The 24251-nt window shown below is 42.9% G+C and overlaps 1 protein-coding gene across 4 annotated transcripts in view; it reads right to left on the bottom strand.

Annotated features, from left to right (window-relative positions):
* The window catches only part of pigg (phosphatidylinositol glycan anchor biosynthesis class G), a 28393-nt gene extending 5033 nt beyond the window's left edge, over positions 1-23360 (bottom strand). The window contains exons 1-10 of one of the 4 annotated variants that reach the window (XM_007891930.2): positions 23199-23360; positions 18914-19119; positions 16312-16521; positions 13819-14007; positions 11788-11926; positions 10784-10996; positions 9794-10011; positions 8680-8961; positions 6789-7246; positions 5128-5316 (exon numbers count right to left, since the gene is read on the bottom strand). In XM_007891930.2, the coding sequence (XP_007890121.1) occupies positions 5128-5316; positions 6789-7246; positions 8680-8961; positions 9794-10011; positions 10784-10996; positions 11788-11926; positions 13819-14007; positions 16312-16521; positions 18914-19119; positions 23199-23352 (2258 nt within the window). In that variant the 5' untranslated portion in view covers positions 23353-23360. Of the gene's footprint in view, positions 1-5127; positions 5317-6788; positions 7247-8679; positions 8962-9793; positions 10012-10783; positions 10997-11787; positions 11927-13818; positions 14008-16311; positions 16522-18060; positions 18179-18913; positions 19120-20527; positions 20550-23198 lie in introns of those variants that run through there. The other 3 variants (XM_007891931.2, XM_007891935.1, XM_007891933.1) reach the window with 3 other exon arrangements.
* Between the last annotated feature and the right edge of the window lie 891 nt (positions 23361-24251).

The raw sequence follows: 24251 nt of genomic DNA, 5'->3' as shown, positions 1-24251 counted from the left end.
GAGCTCAAGTCCTGTACCTATATGGCAAAATCTTTCCTTTCCCACCATAGTAATAGGAAGAATAGAATAGGGATTTAATAGGGAGAATAGCATTCCCGTCAATGTCTTTACTCCTGCAAATCTGAACTCCTGAAGCTCCCTGGGCTCTCCCTCAGACTCACTGAACCAGTGGACAATCTAGGCATCTGGTTCAACCCCCAGCTGTCCTTCCTCCCCCACATCCAGTCCCAAACAGGACCGCCTTCCTCCACCTCTGCTCATTGCCCACCTCCAACCGTACCTTACTACAAATGCAGCCGAAACCCTCGTACATGTGTTTGTCACATCCCGCTTGGATTACTCAAACGCTCTCCTCGCCAGACTCCCCAGCTCCACTATTGAAAAAATCCAGTTCAATCAGAACTCTGCATACTGACCCGAACCAAACTCCGTACCCACATCTCACCAGTTCTAGCCAGGTTCCACCAAATGGGATTGACTCCAACATCCTCACACTCATGTTCAAATCCATTCATTCTCTGGCACCTCCCTACCTCTCCGACCTCCTCACTCCCCAATCCACCACCTAGTGTCTTCGCTTGACTGGCTAATTTCTTCAACTCTTGGTCTATTTCAATGGATTTCTGAGTAAGGAAAGTGTCATCATATTCTGGATCTTGTCAATCTCTAGTTGGAGTTGGTTTACCTAGCTACTTCTCCAACTTCCAAAACTTTCCTTTGGCACTTCTATCTCATTGTCTCATAGCCCTGATTTTTTTCAAAATTAAAACCATCTGATCCCTTCTTAATTAACACCTTTTATAGTTTCACCACCTAAAGTAGTAGTTTGTGTTACATGCCTATCACCCTTTTACTGAAGTTAAATGACTTTTGTCACAGATGACAGTTTGGCAGTGAAATGATCTTGAAATCAACCCAAACAGTGGAGACTCACTTGGGAAATAACAAGTCAGATGGATATCAGGGAAGGTTTACAAACTTTCTTGCCAACAAAAGGGACAATTGTCCATAAATCATCAAAGGATGGTGTGAACCAATTCCCAAGGTAAGGGCCACAGATAACTGTCAGAATGAACATTTTAGTACTGATAGCCGGGTTACAAAATCACAGCCTAAATCGTCGAGGTGAACAGGCCGCTGTCAAAGGAAGCAATAAAAATGCAAGAACGAATGTCAACCTGTCAAATGGCACTATCCTTGCAAGAAGAATGATTGTTAACATCAACGGTGAGAAGTTTGTTTTTTATGTTTCAGTGAGTTCTTGTTCCCAGACTATACTCTGAGCTCGGTCAAAATGTCCGATACTGAAGCAAACTGATGCCAAGCATTTGAAGGTGCAATACTGACTGCGGGATCTAGCTGATAGTGTTTCTTAAACAGTTTCCTTAATACACAATTAGACTCTTACAAACCGACGCTCCATCCAGAAAGTACAATTCACTCACACAAGACATGTGGGAATTCCACTCCAATGTGATTTACTTCTAACCAGATTTCTAGGAATTCAGTTAAGATATAGCACAACTTCAACTCCATTGTTTGCTTATCAATCAGTCTGGATATGCCATGAAATCTGCCCTAGGATTAATAGGAGCTTACCTAGTCTCAAATCCTACCCTCATCCTTTCATCTCCTCATGCATTTTAATCAGAGTTTAAGACAACTGTTCCAGTCTCCCTAACTCATCAATCTCATGCATAAATTATCAGCATAGCGTCAAGAAGCATGCAAAGTTTGTTTTCAGCTGTGTAAATAGTAATAATAAGCCTTATATTACATATAATAATAATAATCTTTGCATTTGATATAGCGCTTTTCACGTCGGGAGGACATCCCAAAGCGCTTCACAGAACACACTGTAAAGTGAATTGACTGTATATTTTGTGGGTAAAACATGGCAGCCAATTGTGCATACCAGTGTCCCACAAATAGTCGTGGATTGAGTTAGCAATTTATTATTAGCAGTATTAGTAATAGTAGAAAGAAAAGTGGGCCCTTTCAGTGATAAAATGGTTGAACAGGATTTATGGAAGATGTATTGAATTATTTTTTCACATTATTCTTCATAAATGAATGGCCATCTGCAAAAATGCAAATATGCCCATGGAATTACATCACAATTCGTTCAAATCAATGCTTTTTTGGAAACGAGGCAATTTGGACTAAAAAATAGAAAAATAAAAATCAGTTTATAATAATAATAATCCTTACATTTGATATAATGCCTTTTCACATCTTCTAGACATCTCAAAGTGTTTCACAGAATATAGTGTAAAATGAATTGACTATGTTTTGTGGGCGAAATGCCGCAGCCAATTCCTCACAGCAGTGTCTCACAAACAGTCGTGGATTAATTGACCAAATATTTTTTAAGGGATTATTACCCCCCCGAAAAAGCAATCCGGCAATCGACTAACAACCGGGTTCCTCCTGACTGCTACGTAAACAGAGGCGTCTGGAGGAAGGAAACTTGCCCAACATTTCAACCTGCCCGGGAATCGAACCCAAGTCTCTTGCTTGCGAGGCGAGTGCTTTAACCACTGAGCTACAGGACTAGAGTTGATTTTAGTTGGATGTATTTTAGGATTTCTTTCATTTTATTTGGGACTGTTCAACAGAGCAGAACTTTTTTGCTTTATGCCTCGAAGTCCAATATGCATGGTTTTGATTCTATATGCAAACTGTCAGTGAGGATACAAAGAATGTAAAGAACGGAAATATCCCACTTGGCCGAATCAGTCTGTGCAGGTGTTTATGCTGGACACAAGTCTTCACCTATTCGTTACTCCCTCCCATACCCTTCTATTCCCTTCTAGCTTCCTCTGAATGCATCTACACTATCTTGTTCAACCACTGCTTAAGGCAGCGAGTTCCACAAACTCACTACCCTCTGTGTGAAGTAGTTCCTCCTAAGCTCTCTTTTAGATTCCCTAGTTTCTATCTTAGTGTTTGTGTCCCCTGGTTACAGACTCCCCAACCAGTGGGGAGTTATCAAACTCTTTTACAATTTTAAACTCTTCTAATAGGTCCCCTCTTAAACATCTCTTCACAAGCAAAAATAGGTCTAGGCTATACAGTCTATCCTGATAGCAGTAACCTGCGAGCCCTGGTATAATCCTCATCAATCTAGTCTTACTCTTTCCTTTGCTGCTATATCCTTCTTAATAATGCGGAGAACAGAATTGGACTCAATACTCCAAATGTGTCTAACCAAGGTTTTGTATAAATTCAGTATCACCTCCTCATATTTACATTCTATCTGGATATAAAGCCCAAGACCCCATTGGCCTTTTTTATAGTCTTATCTACTTGTGTGGCTTCGAACCCCTTCAGTCAGGTTTCCGTGCTGCTCATAGCACAGAAACTGCCCTGGTCAAGGTCACCAATGATATCCTGACCATCTGTGACCAGGGCTCCCTCTGTCTCCTCGTCCTCCTCGACCTATCGGCAGCATTCGATACGGTCGACCACGCTATCCTACTCCACCGCTTGTCCTCCCACCTCAACCTTCAAGGCACTGTCCTTGAATGGTTTAGGTCTTACCTTTCCCACCGTCTTCACTTCGTCTCAACGAATGGCTTCTCCTCCACCCCCCGTACTGTCTCATGTGGTGTCCCTCAGGGCTCTGTCCTCGGTCCCCTCCTCTTCACCCTCTATATGCTCCCCCTTGGTGACATCATCCGCAAACATGGGGTTAACTTCCACATGTATGCGGATGACACCCAACTCTACTTTTCCTCCTCTACTCTCAACTCCACGACCACCGATGTCCTGACAGCCTGCCTGTCCGACATCGAGTCCTGGACGAGAGACAACTTTCTTCAGCTCAACGTGCGAAAAACCGAGGCCCTCCTGATTGGCTCACGTCAGCGCCTCCGCACCTCAGGCGCTGACACCATCAGCATCCAAGGCTGCACTCTCCACCTCTCAAAGCCAGTCAGGAACCTCGGCGTTTTGTTCGACCCTGAGCTGTCCTTTCTCCCTCACATCCGCACCACAACTGGCACCGCCTTCCATCACCTCCGGAATATCGCCAAACTACGGCACTACCTCACCCCTCACGCCGCTGAAACCCTGGTTCACGCCTTTGTCACCTCAAGGCTGGACTATGGGAACTCTCTCCTCGCCGGCCCCGAAAAAGCAACCTACTATCCCCCTACCTACCTGCCCGCACCCTCCGTTCCTCTGGCTCCGGTCTGCTCCACGTCCCCCGCCCCAACCGCCCTACTATCGGTGGTTGGGCCTTCAGCCTCTCAGCCCCCAGGCTCTGGAACTCCATCCCCCAGTGCCTTCGCCTTGCTTCCTCCCTTTCCTCCTTCAAGGCCGGTCTCAAAACCTTTCTCTTTGACCGTGCCTTCAGCTCCCCTCTCGACTCTCTTCCTCCTCCTCGCTCCCTCCCTTCCCTCCCCTCACCCTGACCATTTCCCCCTCCTCTCTCCCTCCCTTCCCTCCCCTCACCCTGACCATTTCCCCCCTGCTCGGGTCATGACCCAACTGTGCAGCGCCTTGGGACGTCCTCCTGACGTGAAAGGCGCTCTATAAATGGAATCTTGTTGTTGTTGTTGTTGGCTACTTAAAGAGATTTGTGGATCTGAGTCCTCTTTGCTCCTCTATTCCTTTTAGGTTCCTTTCATCTAGATTACAGGCAGTTTCTTTATTTTTCCTGACAAAGTGAATTGCTTTGCATTTTCCCACATTAAACTGTCTGTCTGCCCATTTTACCAGCCTATTTGTGTCTTCCTGCATTCTGCAATCCCCTTATCTGTTTATGTGGCGTCTATTTCTCACAGCCTTGTTGTGTTGAGACTTCTATACGTGATTTGAGTGACTATCAAGTCACCAGCCAGGTTATTGATTCCTGCATTAAGGCATTATAGATTTGGAATCAAGTGCTATCAACTTCAAATCTGTTCTAGACCACAAAACGATTTTTTTTTGTGAACCATTCCTAACGGAACATTTAAATTCAATTTCAAAGAGCGATGGTAAAAGAGTGGTTTAAACATATTCTATCCGAATCTATCAGGTGATTTCTGCACTTGTTAAACCATTTTAAAATGCAGAAGTTCAAATCAGCAACACATTCACTGCTCTATCAGCAATCTATATGGGCACTAATACACTTACTTTGATATGTCTCGGTCTGGTTTCCATGGAAAAATCACATTTCCAATTGCTGCTCGGTAGCAATACACTCCCAGCAACCCCAGTGCTAACGCAGCCTTTGAGACAGAAGAACATGTTTTCTGCACCAAAACAAAGATCAGAAAGAGAGATGCCGCAGCCAGAATGGAGAGTTCATTTCTGTGATTTGAACTGCAAAAAACATAAACATACAAATAAGTGAAACCCATCACATACATAGTTTGTCACCAACCATACACTTATTTTCTATCCATACCTTTGGACTGTTTGTGTGTTATTTACCAGGCAAGAGATCCCAAACCCTTTCCAAAATCAGATACAATTTTAAATTTGTAAGTTCATTATTAAATTAGGCATATGTGTTTGCAATTGCTGATGTACACAATAGCAGTGGTTTACTGGCAGACCAGTTTTCAAACTATGGTGCCTTCTCTTTTAGAAACTTGCTTTACTTAAGTGACCTCCCTCAAAAATTACAAACATAAATTACTGCTAGATCTTATGAAACTTTCTATTCAATACAAAATTCCAAGAAATCTTATTTTTGTTAGCGAATTTGTAACGATGACAAGTTCTTTAAAATAAAGATTTACTACTCTTTAAGCTCCACCTGAAAACCTGATGCTGCAGAAGTATTGCTGGACTACAGTACGATGTTAGTGTCGATATTTGATAGACTGCATAATACAGTCCACAAGATAAAAAGCATAATACTACAAATACTGGAACATCTGAAATAAAAACAGTCCTGACGAAGATCATTGACTTGAAATGTTAACTTACTTTCCTCTCTTAATAGATGTTGCCTGACCTGCTAAGTGTTCCAAGCGACTTCTGTTTTTAGTCCACAAGATAAGATGTACCCATCAGATAGATGGCAATAAAATTAAGCTGCATTAGCAAATGACTATAATAATCCTTGTATTTGATATAACACCTTATCACGTCTTCGAGACGTCTCAAAGCGCTTCACAGAATATACAGTAAAGTGAATTGACTGTTTTGTGCATATTTTGTGGGCGAAATGCAGCAGCCAATTGCGCAAAGCAGTGTCCCATAAACAGTCATGGATTGAGTGACTAATTTTTTTTAAAAGAAAATTAAAAAATAAGGGAGATATTCAAAAGAAGGACCAAAAAAAACAAATAGATGATCCAGGAGAAATGTCTTTTATAAAAGATTTATAGGCATGTGGAACTAACAACCAGGAAGGTGGTGGAACAAGAAACTTCAAAGGTTTCAAGAAAAAAAAACAAGTGAAGTTTCTAGAAATTAAAAAAAAGATTCAGGGTTATTAGATGATGAGGCAGATGGTGGCCAAAAGGCAGGGTATTCACTGCACGAGTCTAGGTAAGTGCAGTGTTCAATCGGTAGTTTTATTTTCATGTTTTTCTTGATTGAATATTTCTTGATTTTGTGGCATAATTCAAGAAATATTCAATTAATTTACTTTGTTGGCTGACAATAAAAGTTGACCACCATTGGTCTATTCCATAGTCAGTTTAATTAATTACTACTTCTAGCAGTGGACAAAATATGCACATTTGAAAGACAGGCTTTCAATTAATGAAACAAGGAAAGCTTACCACTGCTATTGTTTATCATAGGCCAGGATGCAATCCAGTTACAGTATGTGTACTTACCTTGTCAACCAGTGGCTAACATCAGCTTTATGTGCCCATTTGATTCCAGTCTGGTTCAAGGAGCGAAGCAATCGACAACACATCAGAATGACCCAGGGACTGATCAACGCCAACCACTTTTCATAGTTTCCATACAGTCTCGTTGTTTTAGATTTCAGATCTTTTTCGTCATGATCTAATAGATCATGTATAGTGGTCTGGTGTTCCTTGTAACCATCATACTCTGGATTAGTCTTCTCAATGCTCTCCAAATCATCTTTAGAGCCACTAGCCAGAAAATATTTTCTGCAGATATCTTGAAATAACACCAACAGAAGTGTATTGACTAGAAAATACCATGTTTGATGTTCCTCTTCTATAAAACTGCTGGCACCAAGACTCAGAGTGTGTCCAAGGGTCCCAATTAACAGGACTAGATCTAGCTCTGACCAACTGGAACTAAATGAAGTACCGCTCTGCTGGGGAAAGAACAAATAACAATGCCCCAATTATTTCCAATGTTACAGAAACCCCAGAGAAAATTACATTGGAGGGAATACATGTTTTCACTAAGATTTAGGATATTTAGGATATACATTTATAATTCTTTATAGGAGAGTATTGAATTGTAACTGATTGCGTGATACAAAATTGCAGATATCATATGTAAACTAATGCAATTAAATCCACTAGCACTGAGGCTACAGTTAGATGGATTTTTTGTTTTTACCAAAATAATTGTGAAATCCAGGAAGGTAATGAGCATATAAAGCATAACAAATCCACAATGCTGTCACCAGAGGCACTTCATGGTGTCTACATTGCTATGCTTTAAGAGGAATCCTCAATAATTAAATAACTCTACAATTTAGGACTTCTTCCACTATGCTAATGCACAGGTATGACAATGCTGCTTCAACACAATCTACTCATAGTGTGGAATTCCTGCAAGCAATGGGAATTCTAATAGAATTGGTTACAAAGCTAGGAAATGCTGCAAATTAGACCCAATGTCTTGCAAAACTATTAGTGGCTAGCTTTGCCTTTACCCAAACTAAGCATTACTGTGCATTACTAAGCGAATGTGAAAACCAATTTGCACAAAGCAATGTCCTGTAAATATTCATGGAGTGAGAGACCATTTTTTATATTTGTGGATTGTTCGGGAGAAGAGAGAAACTTCCTTCTCGTTTCGAATAGTGCCATGGGATCTTTAACATCCACCTGGACAGGTAGCCGGGACCTTGGTTTAACATCTCATCTGAAAGTTATGTTTTCAGCCTGACAAGACTTAAGAGTGGTTTTAATCCAATGACTGCTGATGTGCAGGACTGAATGCAAATCACTGCCTGTCTACTGTTTCACACTTTACAATATTTATGCTATCTGTGCAGAGGAAGGATAACCAACCTCTTGGTTATTAACCAAATATTCAATCTCCAACTTAAGAGGCAACTACAGTGATCGCTTTTAATTAACGAGGAATGTTGCAATGCTAACCGACCCTAGAACTGAGGCAGGAAACTCAAATTGCCNTTTTACCTCTGTTCAAAATACGAGGCAATGTATTGAAAAGGTGGTCTACAACCAGACAGGCAATACTTAAACAACATTTGCACTTCGCTTCTGGAAGACATATAATGGAGGGTGGGGGGGAAGAGAAAAGAGAATAAAATACTGGATGTTGACTCAAGTCTTAAGACTATCCTATTTGCTTCCTATACTTTGGTTATAGATTAAAACAAAACTTTGACTCAAACAAATGAGTCATAAAGCAAATGAAACTAGAAAAGTTTCGCAAGCCCCTTGGCCTTTCAATATTTTACCCTACAACATATATTTGATTTTACAAAATAAATAGTGCCATGGGATCTTTAACAGGCAGACAGGACATTGGTTTAATGCCTCTCACCTTTTGCTGAGGCTTCCCATTAGTAAATCTGTTCCAAAGACTTGACAGGAGTACGCACTGTAGTGCCGATATCAATACAATCACTGCTGCAGCCATCAGCCAGGAGACATTACAGAAATAGCAAGACGTGTCTACTGATGTGCATACAATGACGTGAATAGCTGAGAACACGAGGCAGAGAAGGTAAAACAGCAGGGAAACGAATGGAGATGACAAAGGCACTTCAAATTCTCCTGTGTTTGATAATGCCTCTGGAATACTTATTAGCAGAAGGAAAATAACCTAAAATGGAAACAAACATTTGTTAGGTTTAACAGTTCATCAAATATTTAGACAAGGATGCAATTAGTTGCATCAAAATCATACATTACTCAGCCAAAATTAGACAGGACCATGCCTACTATGGATAACAATTATATAATTGTTGTATTTGAGTAACAACAAAATGCCTCAAAGCCTGCAGAATTTTGTGGGAAGTGTACTGACAGCATATCTGAAGGTGAACACAGCAAACAATTTACATAAAGCAATAATAATAATCCATTTGATATAGCTCCTTATTACGTTGTTGAGACATCTCAAAGCGCTTCACAGAATATACCGTAAATTGTCTGCATATTTTATGGACGAAACTCAGCAGCCAATTACGCACAGCAGAGTCCCACAAAGTGTTGTGGATTGAGTGACAAAATTATTATTATTTTGAAGGGTTTAATGTCTCATTTTAAAGTAGGGCTCTCCCAGAACTGATCTGGAGTATCAGTCTAGCCCGTGAGCTCAAAGTTCTAACGTGGGGCTGTAGGTGGCGAAAGTTGGAAAAGTGTTTCATTTCCCATCTTTTACATCCTTAACTTTGATCATAGCAACAAAAAAATCCACATAACAAATTGGGAAACAAACATGCAAATAATACTTCTCACGATTTATACCACTGCTTCTGTGATCTCGACCAGGAGTGAGCACTTCAGATTATCTGAATGTTTTTATTATTTCTACACTCTTGCAACACTCACCTCCCTCACTGGATCATCTTTCTACATAACAAAACTGTAAATGTCACAATGTGCAATATTGGGGTTGGGAGAGAAGGGATATTACGTGCAATAGCTCCTACCTCCAGCACAACGACTGTTCCTACAATCATTGAGTACATATCATACTGTGCCAGGATATTGGAAAGTGAGGAACTCAAGACCTTCAAGGCATCCAAATACTGCTTCAGTGCCTTCCTTCCCAGGTTTGCAAGGATTTCTGAAGTATTACCTTCCAAGTGAAGTTTAATCCAGGAACCATGTGATTTTTGTGCTGTTTTGAATAGTTTGTATCCAGCATCTAGAGATAGGTAAATATAGCGATTCAAGAGCTGGAGGAACCACAATACATGAAAGACGATACTCTACTTCCAATTGTGAAACACGTTTGTGTCAGATAAAATCTGCCAAGCTATTTTACGTTCTTAAAATAAGATAATCGTTTTGCAGTTGGATGGACATATTCTCAGTGATAAATAGCTGTCATTGCTATTATTGTTACTATAATCGTACTGTTAAAAATACAAATTGCCCAAAAAGAGGACAATTGAGCAATTAGAAGTAGAGATAAAAACAAGCCTGAGGCACAAGAAAGCCAATGCAGCAGGAAGAAGCAAGTTTGTGAGGAAGAGTGCGTGTCTATGAAAACAAGCCGTGAGAAAATGTGAGCAAGAAAACGGAAAAATCTATGAGGGTATCACAGGGTGAGGAAGAAAAGGCGAGGGGATAGAGAGCCAAAGAGATAAGATGGAAAGGAACATAGAAGACAGAGAGAAAAGATGGATAGATGGAAAAGGGGAATAAAAGGCAAATGAGGAAAAGCTTTTTCAAATGCATCTCTGCTGTAAGAAGTTATTTGGAGCTGGCAACTACAGCAAAATAAAAAAAACTTTGCTAACAAATATTTAAGAATGGTGAAACAGGTCAACTTATGTTCCAATGGAGTCTGAATAACAACAATCTCTGCTGATCTTCAGAATTTCTAATGACGTCTTTCCTTGATTCATGGCTAATATTTGAAGATGATCTCTGTCATTATACTCTGCTATAAACGTGGTGTAGCTTAGCCTTACCTTTTTCAATTGCAGGAACACACTCTTGGAGCAGCGAACTAAGCTGGTATCCATTAATGTGCAAGTATCGTAGCTGTTCCCTTAGAGACGTTTCCTCAAAGACAGGAAGAATAATGCAACCCAAATTATTCCGCGAAATTGGCAAACTAATTCCTAAAGCCAGGGTTGGAGCCAGGTCTGTCTGCTCCACGTGTTCAGGAGCAGCAAAGGAATCTAGAAGTTAGATCAGTTTCAAAACATGTTTCAATGTTTTTCCAAGATTCTAATAGTTAACACAAATGCAATCAATTTTATGTAAATAGCTTATTTCCTTGTTCAGTAGATTCTGCTGTCCATCAAATTTTGATACTTGTGTTCTGCAACTGTTTGCATTCAGGAATAAAAGTAGTAAAGGGAATGTAGTAAAGGGAACAGAATTCTTTGTGAACAAATATGAATGCTATGGTTTTGAAATAATAGTGTACATATTTTCACTGAAATTGATTTTTGTTCATTTCCATCTTTTTTTGCTGAACTGTATCAATCCTAAATGTGATAAGGACATATAGCTCAAACCGATAAGAAATTTCTAAAACTTTGCTGCCTATTAATAGTACAACGACAACTTATTTTGAATGGAAACCTGCATTCTACATCACTTCCTGGTCATCAAGTTGCCACTGGAATGCAAAACCCACAAAGGAAGTATAGTCAGGGACGACCAAATGACCTGCAAGTTGGCCATTTTTAGCAGGGTCCATATACTATTTACACAATAATCAAATCAGTGCTGTAACAAAGCACGTGATAATAGTGCAGCATTCTGTGAGACTATCTAAGTGAAAGGTTTATACAAATGGAATTTTTTTTAAAACTGTGCAAGGAATACTGTGGATTGGATAATCCAAGGTTCAAATCGGAGACTGAAATGTTTGTGGTTAAAAATCTATTAATTGCCATTGCTACAAAATAAATATAAACAATACTAAAACTCCAGTAGTATCTTCTTCCACTCTAGTCCTCACCTTTGTTTCTGAAAGCAGAGCTGATGAGAACTAATGGAGTGTGCATTTCATGATTTGAAGATCCGCCATGATTCCCTGTGTCTGACATGCCATGATCCCCACAGAGTATCAATAAACTAGGCAAAGATGTTTCATCTTCCTGGAAATAACCATAAGAAAACACAACACAACAACGTAGGTTTAAATTTTGATAGAAAATGTCAGCTTGCAATTTCACGGTTTCAGTGTCACTGAAAGGAAAGAATGTCCTGTAATAGACTTTATGGAAACAATAAAAAATAGCAAAGTACCCAGAAATTGGATTCCGAGCAACCAGTTCAACACTGTATGCTAAAAATGTTCACTAGACCGGAGGACGTGTGGAAGAGGAAGAGAATTCTAATGAGTGTTTCAGAGTTGTGAACAACAGAGACTATTTCGAATGATCAGTGAGTCATTAAAAAACAGGTCCAGTTTGAAGGATAAAAGACAAGTTGATTTTCAATAAAGCTCTGTTTTGCCAAACAATGTTCACACTATTTCAGCTCTGTCGTCTCACCAAAGAGCACTTTGCTGGCACTTGATAATAATCCTTACATTTGATATAGCCTCGTAACAAGTCGGGAGGACTTACCAAAGCACTTCTACAGTATATATTTTAAAATGCAGTAACTGTGTGTTCTGTGGGCAAACAGAAAACAGTTATTGTTTTGCAGATAAAGCAACTTGCATTCTTTTTTCATTTGGATTTTAAATGTACTCAATACTTTACAGTTGAACGTCAACAAGACCGACGCTCTCCTGATTGGTTCGCGCCAGTGCCTCAGCACCTTAGGCACTGGCAGCATCAGCATCCACGGATGCACACTCCACCTCACCAAGTCAGTCAGGAACCTGGGCATCTGGTTCGACCCTCAACTGTCCTTTCTCCCCCATACCCAAGCCATGACCCGCTCTGCCTTCCCCCACCCCCGCAACATTGCCTCACCCTCATACATGCTTTCATTACATGCAGGCTTGACTATGCCAACTCCCTGCTTGTCGGCCCCGCAACTCCTCCCTCCATAGGCTGCAAATCATCCAGAACTCTGCAGCTCATGTTCTCTCCCGCACAAGGCTCTGTGACCCTATCACCCCCGACTCCACTGGCTTCCCATCGCACAGGAGGATACAATTCAAGATCCTGGTCCTCACTTTCAAAGCCCTCCATGGCTTTGCTCCACTCCTACCTCTGTGACCTCCTAACCCCCTACCAACCTGGTCGCTCCCACCTTCCCTCCCTCCGGCCTGCTCCACGCCCTCCACTTGGCCCGCCCCACCATTGGCGGTCAAGCCTCCAGCCACTCTGCCCCCACGACAGTGCCTTTGGCTACCCTCCACGCTCCCCAATCCCGACCCCCAGCTCGGGTCCAAAACACTGATTGTCCGGCACCTTGGGACATCCTTCCGACGTGAAAGGTGCTATACAAATATAATTTTGTTGTTTTATCGTCGTATTTCATTGAATCACTGTAATTGCTATAATAGCTAAAACAAATGGAAATATTTAAGAAGTAGGTAAACACTTAGCTAGTAAGGGTATCAGGAGTATGGAGAAAAAGCATTATAAATAGTGCTGAGCTACAGATCAGCATGATCTAAGAAAATCAAGGATTAGGCTGCCAAACAGTCTATTGCTGTTTCTATGATCTGAAATAAAGTAAGAAGATGGACTCTACATCAGAACAATCAAAAGCAAATAAATCTTACCAACAAAGTTTATAAGTCATGGCCTTTGTTGGCAAGGTTTTTAGTATAACTATTGCTGAATTAGCTAAAATGCAAATGATTAAGAATTAATATCTATTTACTATAAAATGAGCATGAACAGCTCAACGTGAATATTTATTTTCAGACCTGAAGGAGATTTATTTAAAAGCTCAACTCAACCAACAACATATTCTTCCATTGATCCTTTCACAACAAAACATTTCAATTGCTGAAAATTTCTACAAATTAGACATAGGGGTAATCCAAGTTTGTGTTCAAGCATTATATAGGGTGATTACATACCTTGGATAATAAGGCTGTATTAATCTTTTTAAGAACATCATCCATTTCCCTCAGCTTTGGTCCAATCAGATGACTATCTGGTCCAGCCAGATGGCCTATGTGATCTAATCCGAGGTAATGCAAAATTAGTAAATCCCAGTCATTTCGTTTCAGTGCTTTATCCAAGTGCCTGGTTACATTAATGTCAACCTATTTGGGGGAAAAAATATTAGCTAAATAAGGAAAATAAATAAATGTGCAATATGAAATTAATTGTATGTGGTGGCAAATCAGAGCAATGCAAACCTTTTCTCTAAAAAGCCTCTATGACTAGAAAGATAAACACATTCTTACAACAACAAATTACATTGTATAGAGCCTTTCACATTGGGAGGACATCCCAAATCAGTGATTTGGACCTGAGAGGGGGTTGGGATCAAGAAGGGTGGAGGGCAGGGATGGGATCATGGATAAAAGCAACAACAACAAGATTCCATTTATAAAGCGCCTTTCACGTCAGGAGGACGTCCCAAGGCGCTGCACAGTTGGGTCATGACCCGAGCAGGGGGGAAATGGTGAGGGGAGGGAGCGAGGAGGGGGGAAATGATCAGGGTGAGGGGAGGGAAGGGAGGGAGCGAGGAGGGGGGAAATGGTCAGGGTGAGGGGAGCGAAGGGAGGGAGCGAGGAGGGGGAAGAGAGTCGAGAGGGGAGCTGAAGGCACGGTCAAAGAGAAAGGTTTTGAGACCGGCCTTGAAGGAGGAAAGGGAGGAAGCGGTGAAGGCACTGGGGGATGGAGTTCCAGAGCCTAGGGGCTGAGAGGCTGAAGGCCCGACCACCGATGGTAGGGCGGTTGGGGTGGGGGACGTGGAGCAGACCGGAGCCAGAGGAACGGAGGGTACGGGCAGGTAGGTAAGGGGATAGTAGGTTGGAGAGGTAGGAGGGAGCGAGGCCGTGAATGGCCTTGTAGGTGAGGATGAGGATCTTGAAATCAATCCTCTGGGGGATGGGGAGCCAGTGGAGGCGAGCGAGGGTGGGAGTGATGTGGTCGCGAAGCCTGGTGCGGGACAGTACACGAGCTGCAGAGTTCTGAATGACCTGCAGTGTGGAGGGAGGTGGCGGGAAGGCCGGCGAGGAGAGAGTTCCCATAGTCCAGCCTTGAGGTGACAAAGGCGTGAACCAGGGTTTCAGCAGCGTGAGGGGTGAGGTAGTGCCGTAGTCTGGCGATGTTCCGGAGGTGATGGAAGGCGGTGCCAGTTGTGGTGCGGATGTGAGGGAGAAAGGACAGCTCAGGGTCGAACAAAACGCCGAGGTTCCTGACTGGCTTTGAGAGGTGGAGAGTGCAGCCTTGGATGCTGATGGTGTCAGCGCCTGAGGTGCAGAGGCGCTGACGTGAGCCAATCAGGAGGGCCTCGGTTTTTCGCACGTTGAGCTGAAGAAAGTTGTCTCTCGTCCAGGACTCGATGTCAGACAGGCAGTCTGTCAGGATATCGGTGGTCGTGGAGTTGAGAGTAGAGGAGGAAAGGTAGAGTTGGGTGTCATCCGCATACATGTGGAAGTTAACTCCATGTCTGCGGAATAGTCGAAAGCAGTCGAAATAGAGGGTCGAGACGTGTCTTGAAGGAGGCAAGTGAGGTGAAGGGACTGTTGGATGGAGTTTCAAAGGGTGGGGACAGAGAGGCTGAAGGCTTGACCACTGACGGTGGAGCTGAGGACATGAAGCAGGCTGGTGCCTGCTGAGCGGAGGGAGCCGACAGGTTATATAGTGTTAGCAGGTCACAGAGGTTGGAAGTAGCAAGGCCATAGAGGGCTTTGAGGGTGAGGATGAGGATTTTGAACTCTATCCTCTGCCATGCTTTGTTTTGAATGTTACTCGAGAGCCACTTGAAGACTACATCTCTTACCGAAGTCCAATCTCATTTAGTCTGTCTTCCTTCGGTTTCTCTAATTTCAAGGCTCAATTAGTAACCTAGTCCTACCCTGAAGATTCATAACAACTTCAGCCAGTCAATCAATGTCAGTCAGTCTGATTTCCTTCAGGCAAGAATAAAGATGAACTACTACTGATATGTTTTACTTTTTTCCTGTAGCCACACCTCACATCTTAGTTGGTAGTCAGGCTGACACAAGTGCTGAGAGTAGGAGTGCAGGCTGACAGTACAAGAGCCTCGAGCTCCAGGAGCCATTGAAAGCGCGCTCCAACACTGCTGTAGCCCCCTCACCTTTGTTTCAGAAGATTGTGGGTTCAAGCTCAGGTCAGGACTTTGAACTCACAGTCTAGGCTGGCACTCCTGATACAGAAGTCATTTTGTTGGGTTGCTTCCATTTCAAGGCTCAAATGGTAGCCTAGTCCTACCGTGAAGAATCAGAGCTTCTTCAGATACTTAATCAGTTAATGTCACCTCTCACCACCAATGGTTGGAGAGGTTTGAGGCCCACACTATCCTAGGAGGTAACAAAGTTGGGAGTAAGAAAAGCAAACTACATGATATAGTCATTTGTCAAAATCATGATTACCTCGGTGTAGTCAGACACAAAGAAAGAGGTAGTTCCGTCATATTCTACAAAGTGATGAGGAAACATTCGAAGCCAGGTGTCATCCCCGTAGAACACCATTCTCCTCCCAGCAGCTTTTGCTTGCCAGATGAGGCTATCTTCCAGTAGGACTGGGGAATTTAAATTCATGATGACATCAACAAATCCAGGAATTCTGCCAGTCACCAGCGCCTGCATAAATGCACATAATTCACAATTACAAAAACTTTTAGCACCTTTGCAGATAATGTGTAGGCTTGTCGCTTTACAATTTTAAATTGGGTAAAAATGGTTTTCCAATTTTCTCCAAATCAAGGAAAGCAAAGTACATGATACACTATAGTAATGTGCGTTTCAACTCTTATAGAAGAGTTCTAAGAGATAGACTAGACGAACAGGGTAGCAGTGGAATCAGAAAAAAAACAATAAAAAATAATAATCTTTGCATTTGATATATTGCCTCATTACTTTGTTGAAACGTTTCGAAGTGTTTGACAGGATTTTGCTGCGAAATGTAGTGATTGCATTTTCTAGGCAAACATGGCAGTCAATTTGTGCACACCAATGTCCCACAGACAGCCATGAAGTGAATGGTGAATTGTTGACCTGTACATCGGGAGAAAGTCCTTCTCTTCTGAATAGTGCCATAGGTCTTTTAACATCGGCCTGAATAGGCAGGCTTGGTTAAATATCTCATCCGAAGGACAGCAATTCTAAGTGGCACCTCAGCACTGCAAACGAGTGTCATCCTAGACTATGAGCTCAACCTTCTGACTCAGAGGTCAGAGTGCTTCTAGTTGAGCCAGGTTGACATATAGAACTCAGGGTGCACAAGAAGCAGGGAGAAACTAAAATAAGTTTGTTAATAACATTTTTGATTTTCCCATGAATAAAAGCCTAATAATGCTTCTGTTCCCGAGGACATATACACAACCGTGTAACCACTCCGTGAACTTTAATTATGAAGATTTAAACATGCACAACACAGGCAAACAACATAGGCATTCAAACTTGTTGGGACTCTTGCCTGAAATGTTTCTACTAAGAAGACAAGTCGTGGTGCAGGAAGCTGGGAAGGGAACATGGGAAGAATGAGGAATTACATTAAAACACTTCTTTCCTCACCAGTTACTGCATCTCCCTTCACAAAGGCATTTAATTCATTTTTCTTTCTGCTGGGGTAAGGATTTGACCAACAGGCAAGTATTCCTAGTTGGATCATATTGGTAGTCATCAAGTTAAATCCTTAATGCCTGGAGGATATATGCATGCTCCAGCCACGAAGGATTAATTGTGAAAGGCCATTCTTATTCGAAAGACTTAAATATAAATTGATCAACATTCAGAAAACATAAGTGAATGTCTAAATTCTGTGCATCGAGATAATAATAATCCTTGCATTTGTTATAGAGCCTTATCACGTCTTCTATACATCTCAAAGCGCTTCACTGAACATACTGTAAAGTGAATTGACTGTATATTTTGTGGGGAAACGCGACAGCCAATTGTGCACAGCAGTGTCCCACAAATAGTCGCCATGCCACCCACAGCACAGAAACAGCCCTGGTCAAAGTGACAAATGACAATCTATCTATCTGCGACCAGGGCTCCTTCTGCCTCCTCATCCTCCTTGACCTCTCTGCTGCCTTCGACACCAATAACCACTCTATCCTCATCCACCGCCTCTCCTCTCACCTCAACGGATCTGTCCTTGAATGGTTCAAATCGTACCTCTCACAGCGTCTCCACTTCAGCTCCACAAACGTTTTCTCCGTCCTATTCAGCGTTCCTTGGCGTCGTTTGACCCTCAGCTATCCTTTCTACACCACATCCGTGCCATGGCCCGCTCTGTCTTCCACCACCTCTGTAACATCACCCGGCTCCACCACTGTCTCACACCACAGGCCGCCAAAACTCTCATACACCCATTCATAACATCCAGGCTTGATTCTGCAAACCCCTTGCTTGTCGGCCTCCCCAACTCCTCCATCCACAGGCTGCAGATCATTCAGAACTCTGCAGCCCATGTCCTCTCCCACACTAGGCGCTGTGACCCTATCACCCCCATCCTCCCCCAATTCCACTGGCTTCCCATCACACAGAGGATACAGTTCAAGATCCTGGTTTTCACCTGCAATGCACTCCATGGCCTTACTTCCCCCTACCTCTGCAGCCTACTCCACATCCCGTCTCGCCCTTCCCACAATTACTTTGTCGAAATGTTTCAAAGTGCTGACAGGATTCTGCCATTCTGCCCCCACCCTCTGGAACTCCATCCCGTGGTCCCTCCACCTCAACCCCTTCCTTGCCTCCTTCAAGACCCATCTCAAGATCCTCCTCTTCGTCCGTGTTTTCGATCTCCCTGCTTCCCCCACTGCCCTCCACCCTTCGCAATCCCGACCCCCACCTCGAGTCCGAAACACTGACTGTCCAGCGTCTTGGGATGTCCTCTCGACGTGAAAGGCGCTATACAAATGAAATTTTGTTATTGTATTAAGTGACCAAATTATTATTGTTTTTTTCTGATATTTTCTATATGTGTCTCAACACATAACACTCATCGCAAAGATTTATGGAGGCGTACTTTAATTCTGGGCATAGTGACCGTTGGTGGCCGGGCCTTAGCTATAAAGCTATGTGATGACCCCCTTTCAACCAGTTGCCTTGTGTAGGGCATGAATTCTCTTCCTTTAGGTCCAAACACAAAATCGTCTCTCAAAGCATCCACCAACATGACAACAACTCTTCCGAACAATGGAGACGGCAATTTTGTCCAATTTGATGGATAGCCTAAGTGGAAAGAATTAAAGAGAAAATGTAAAATACTATGTTCATGTGTTACACTATCAGATGTAAATAAGTGCATAAATATCAGCAGTGCATGTTAAACTTTTCTTTACTTCAATAGTTATTTCTGTATAATTTGCAAGATATGACAGTATAAACAATATAAACACATTTACTATGTAACTGTACTTCTTAGTAATCAACCATCAATAACTCAATGCACTTGTAGTGACCACATAACTTTGGGATGTAAATCACACAGGCATGATACAGGAAGCAATGAGAGTTTATTTAAAAGCAATCCAACAACACATTGGAGTATTGTGATGCAATTCTGGTCTCCGTGCGGTAAGGATACAGCAGTGATGGAAAGTGTACAATGGCCGATTATGTGGATGATAGCAGGTAACTACTCTAGCCTAAGTCTAGGATAGATTGGATAGGTTAGGTCCTTTTTCACGAGAGAAGAGACGTATAAGGTGGGGACCTAATAGAAACGTTTAAAATTATACAAGGGTTCGATAAGGTTAACATAAGTAGGCTTTTTTCACTAGTAGGGGGGTTCGTAACCAGTGGACCCAAATATAAGATAGTTATTAGGAGATCAATAAGAGAAGTTAAGCGGAACTATTTCACGCAGCGGGTAGTGAGATTGAGGAACTCACCAAATGAAGCAGGTGTTGAATCAGATAGTCAATAGATGCATTCAAAAGAAAGCTAGACTATGTCTAGTCAGACATCAAGTCCTGAATGAGAGCTAACTTTCTATAGTTGAACGTCAACAAGACCAAGACCCTCCTAATGGGCTCCTGTCAGCGCCTCCAAACCTCAGGCACTGACAGCATCACCATCCAATGATGTACACTCCACCTCACTGAGCCAGTCAGCAACACTGGCATCTTGTTTGACCTTCAACTATCCTTCCTACACCACATCCGTGCCATGATCCACTCTGGCTTCCCCCACCTCCGAAACTTCACCTGGTTCCACCTCTGTCTCACACCACAAGTTGCCAAGACCCCCACACACGCATTCATAACATCCAGGCTTGACTATGCAAACTCCCTGCTTGTCGGCCACCCCAACTCCTCCCTCCATAGGCTGCAGATCATCCAGAACTCTGCAGCCCACGTCCTCTCCCATGACCCTATCACCCCCATCCTCGCCCGACTCCATTGGGTTCCTATCACACAGAGGATACAGTTCAAAATCTTGATCCTCTCCTTCAAAGCCCTCCATGGCCTTGCTCCCCTCTATGTCTGTGACCTCCTAGCCCCCACCAACCTTCCTGCTCCCTCCGCTCTGCGGGCTCCGGCCTGCATCATGTCCCCCGCCTCACCATTGGTGGGCGGGCACTCAGCCACTCTGCCCCCACCCTCTGGAACTCCATCCCGCAGTCCCTCCGCCTCACCTTCTCCGTTGCCTCCTTCAAGACCCGTCGCAAGACCCTCCACTTCGACCATGTCTCTGGTCACCCTCCTTCCCCCTTGCCCTCCACTCTCCCCACTCCCGACCTCCAGCTCGGATCCGAAGCACTGATTGTCCAGCACCTTGGGACGTCCTCCCGATGTGAAAGGTGCTGTACAAATATAATTTTGTTGTTGCTGTTCATATGAAAGAGAGGGGAATATAATTATGGGAGGGAGTAAGGAATAGCTGAAGACTCGCGTGGAGTATAAACACCAGCACGGACTCATTGGGCCAAGTGGCCTATTTTTGTGCTGTATATTCTTTATAAATCTTTGCACATTACCTAACAGCCACCTTTCATGTAGAAACTGATACAATGAAGTATTTCAAAGTTGTAATACAATCTCACTGTAATACAATGGCCACTGTTCTGGTTTAGGATTACATTTGAACTGTCCAATAATGCAGTTACTCTTATGTGTCCATTCTCGTAGATGGCCGCAATATCAACCCCAGTCTGCAAATGAAAAATTAATATCTGAATAGGGGGAAAAAAGATAGATCATTTGTTGAAAAAAATTAAAGCCGACTTCCTTATAATAATTATCCTTACATTTAATATCGTGCCTTATCATGTCTTCCAGATGTTTCAAAGCGCTTCAGAGAACACACTGTAAAGTGAATTGACTGTATATTTTGTGGGCAGCCAATTGCACACAGCAGTGTCCCAAAAATAGTCATGAATTGAGTGACCTAGTTATTATTTTTACTTTTTTCAAAAATAAATACTTAACTAATAATTCTCACAGTAATAATCCTCATAGGGATACAATAAAATAAATCCATGCTATAAGCCATACTCCTGTATTAAGCACAATTTGTAATTGATGAAATTTTTAATGAATTCTAAAAAAGATGTTGGGAGAAGTTGCTAGGATGTGATTGATACAACAGTAATCTCTCTAACAAAAAGTCTGATATTCAAGTGCTAATAATGCCTGGTTCAGAGTAAAACTGTGATTGCTGCTGTCACTGTTTAAACTATATTCAAGTGTTTTATAACAGTGGCCATTGTATTACAGTGAGATTGTATTACAACTTTGAAATACTTCATTGCTCTTACAGTTCTCCCTTACTAACCTGTACTACCCATAGGATATGAATGACAATGAGCTTAGTCTCCAGTAACATTTATTACAGTAAATCCTGTGAAGCATTTTGAGATGTCCTTGAGACGTGAAAGGCCCTTTATCAAATGCAATTATTATTCTAGTATAATATTTTGTACGTTCTGCCAATTGATTTAATACAATACATTTTTTAAACATGGTGCATTCAACAACATTCTTAGCAGGTAAATTACAGAATTACTTGTTCAAACGTCTTTGTTGTATGAACATACCATTAAAAAAAGGCATCAGATCATAACCTATCTCGAGAAGATTCTCATAATCAATGTTGCTTTTAATGAGTGCTTTGCCTGATGTAAAGGTTTATGAGCTTAGCACTCTGGAAACATTCTAGAGCTGTGGTTATAAATACTGTACATCCCAGTCTGGTACAGGGGCAATAAGGGTGTCAGACATTCTCTGACCATCTCAGCCTCTGTTGGCAAGTTACTGGCAGTTCGCTGCCAGTGACTGTGTTACCAACAGAGGTTTCAATTGTTATTTTGAGGGTAAAGCTGCCTCCTGAGTATAAATTAGATAATAATAACCCTTACATTTGATATAGCAACTTCTTTCAGATGGTTCAAACATCTCAAAGTATTTCACAGTAAAGTGCACGTAACACTGTAAAGTGTAGTGACGGTGTATTTGCAGGGGAATGCTGCAGCCAATGTGTGCATAACGATGTGCTTCAAACAGCCATCAAGTAAATGAGCAATTTTATTTGGGTGATTGTTTGCTAGGACACTGGGAGAAACTCCTTTCTCTTTTCAAATTGTGTCACGGGATCTTTAACATCCACTTAATGAAGCTGACAGGATCTCAGTTGAACGTCTCATCCCGAAGACGGCAACTCTGACAATGCAGCCCCTCCCGCAGCACTGCATCGGAGGGCGAGTCAAGACGATGAGCTCAATGTCCCGATGTGGGGCTCAATGCCAGTGTCTTCTGCCCCGGAGACAAGTGTCGCTGACTGATATGGCGACTCATCATGTTGTCACGACATCTCACACTGCTCCACAGGATATACTGCGAAGTGGATCGACTGCGTGTCTTGTGGGCGAACTGGGCAGCCAAACACGCAACAGGAGTGTCCCGTGAATAGCCGCGGAGTGGGTGACCCATTTTATTTGGGGGGGGGTGGTGTTTGTGGGCCAAGGTAGCGGGAGGAAACCTGGCCTTCCTTTGCGAACAGTGCCATGGGATAGTTTTAACATCCACCTGAGGGGAGACCCGGGGTTAACGTCTCACCCGAAGGGCAGCGCCTCCGACAAGACACCGGCCCTGCGATGTGAGTGTCAACACGACCATGTGATCCCAAGTCCTGAGGTGGGGCTTCAATCCACAGCCCTCAGATCCGGAGAGACGAGAGTGTTGCTGCCCGAGAGCAGAGCAGAGCAGAGGCCATCCTCCCCGGGGCTTCCCTCCCCACTGAGGAGAGACAGGAAGTGCAGTCGGTGGGACTGACGCACGCCGCAGGCCCCGCCACACCCTGACCATTACCTCCTGCCGGCTCCCCGGGGACCTCCGACACCTTGGCCTTTGCCGACCCGGACGATTTCACGGGGACCGGGAAAAATCCTCGCAGGAAGAGGGCGAGGCCGAGCCCGAGGAGCAGGAGGCAGCAGCAGGCGAACAGCGAGGAGCGGAGCCTCATGGCGGCACCGCGGCTCCTCCGCGCCTGCGCACTGATCGCACCGCGCTCGCCCGGCCAGCCCAGCCAGAGGGGCACCCGCCAATCAGAGCCCCTGTTACATTGCATCGCGGCGTGATTGCGCACAACAGCCAACCGCAGGTGCCGTTACATTGCAGCAATGTCGTCCGGTTGGGCGGGTTCACGCGACCAATTGGGCGGTTTTATTGGCGGTTACTGGGCGTGAAAAACGCTTTTGGGCGGGTACCTAATTTAAAAATAAATAATAATCCTTGCATTTGATGTAACGTTTAATCATGTCGTTGAGACGTCTCAAAGCGCTTCACAGGATATATTGTAAATAATGCAATTAAAATAAATGTTGTGGCTGTGTATTTGTGGGTGAATGTGGTATACTGCATTATATATATAATAATCCTTGCATTTGATATAGCACTTTTCACGTCTTCTCGACGTCTCAAAGCGCTTCACAGAATAGACTGTAAAGTGAATTGACTGTATATTTGTGGGCAAAACATGGCAGTCAATTGCGATCAGCAATGTCCCACAAACAGCTATGGATTGAAAAAGACCAATTTATTATTGTTTTGTTTTTTGGAGGGATTATTATTAATCGTGTGGAGTAAGGAAACTTGCCCAAGGTTTCGCCCTGTGCCTGGAATTGAACCCAGGTGTCTCACTTGCAAGATTAGTATATACATAATAATCCTTGCATTTGATATATGATATTATTTGATATTATTTATTATAAATACGTCCGAGTCCTGGAGTCCGTGGAATCCTGTAGTTCAGTGATTAGGGTACTCGCTTTGCAAGCGAGAAACCTGGTTCGATTCCCGGTAGGGTGAAACCTTGGGCAAGTTTTCTAACTTCACACGCTTGATAATATTCCCTCAAGAAAA

This window comes from Callorhinchus milii, unplaced genomic scaffold, assembly GCF_018977255.1.
Source record: "Callorhinchus milii isolate IMCB2004 unplaced genomic scaffold, IMCB_Cmil_1.0 Scaffold1, whole genome shotgun sequence".
NCBI classification, from domain to species: domain Eukaryota; kingdom Metazoa; phylum Chordata; class Chondrichthyes; order Chimaeriformes; family Callorhinchidae; genus Callorhinchus; species Callorhinchus milii.
The sequence above is the reverse complement of the archived record's forward strand: the minus strand, read 5'-3'. Positions and strand labels throughout refer to the sequence as shown.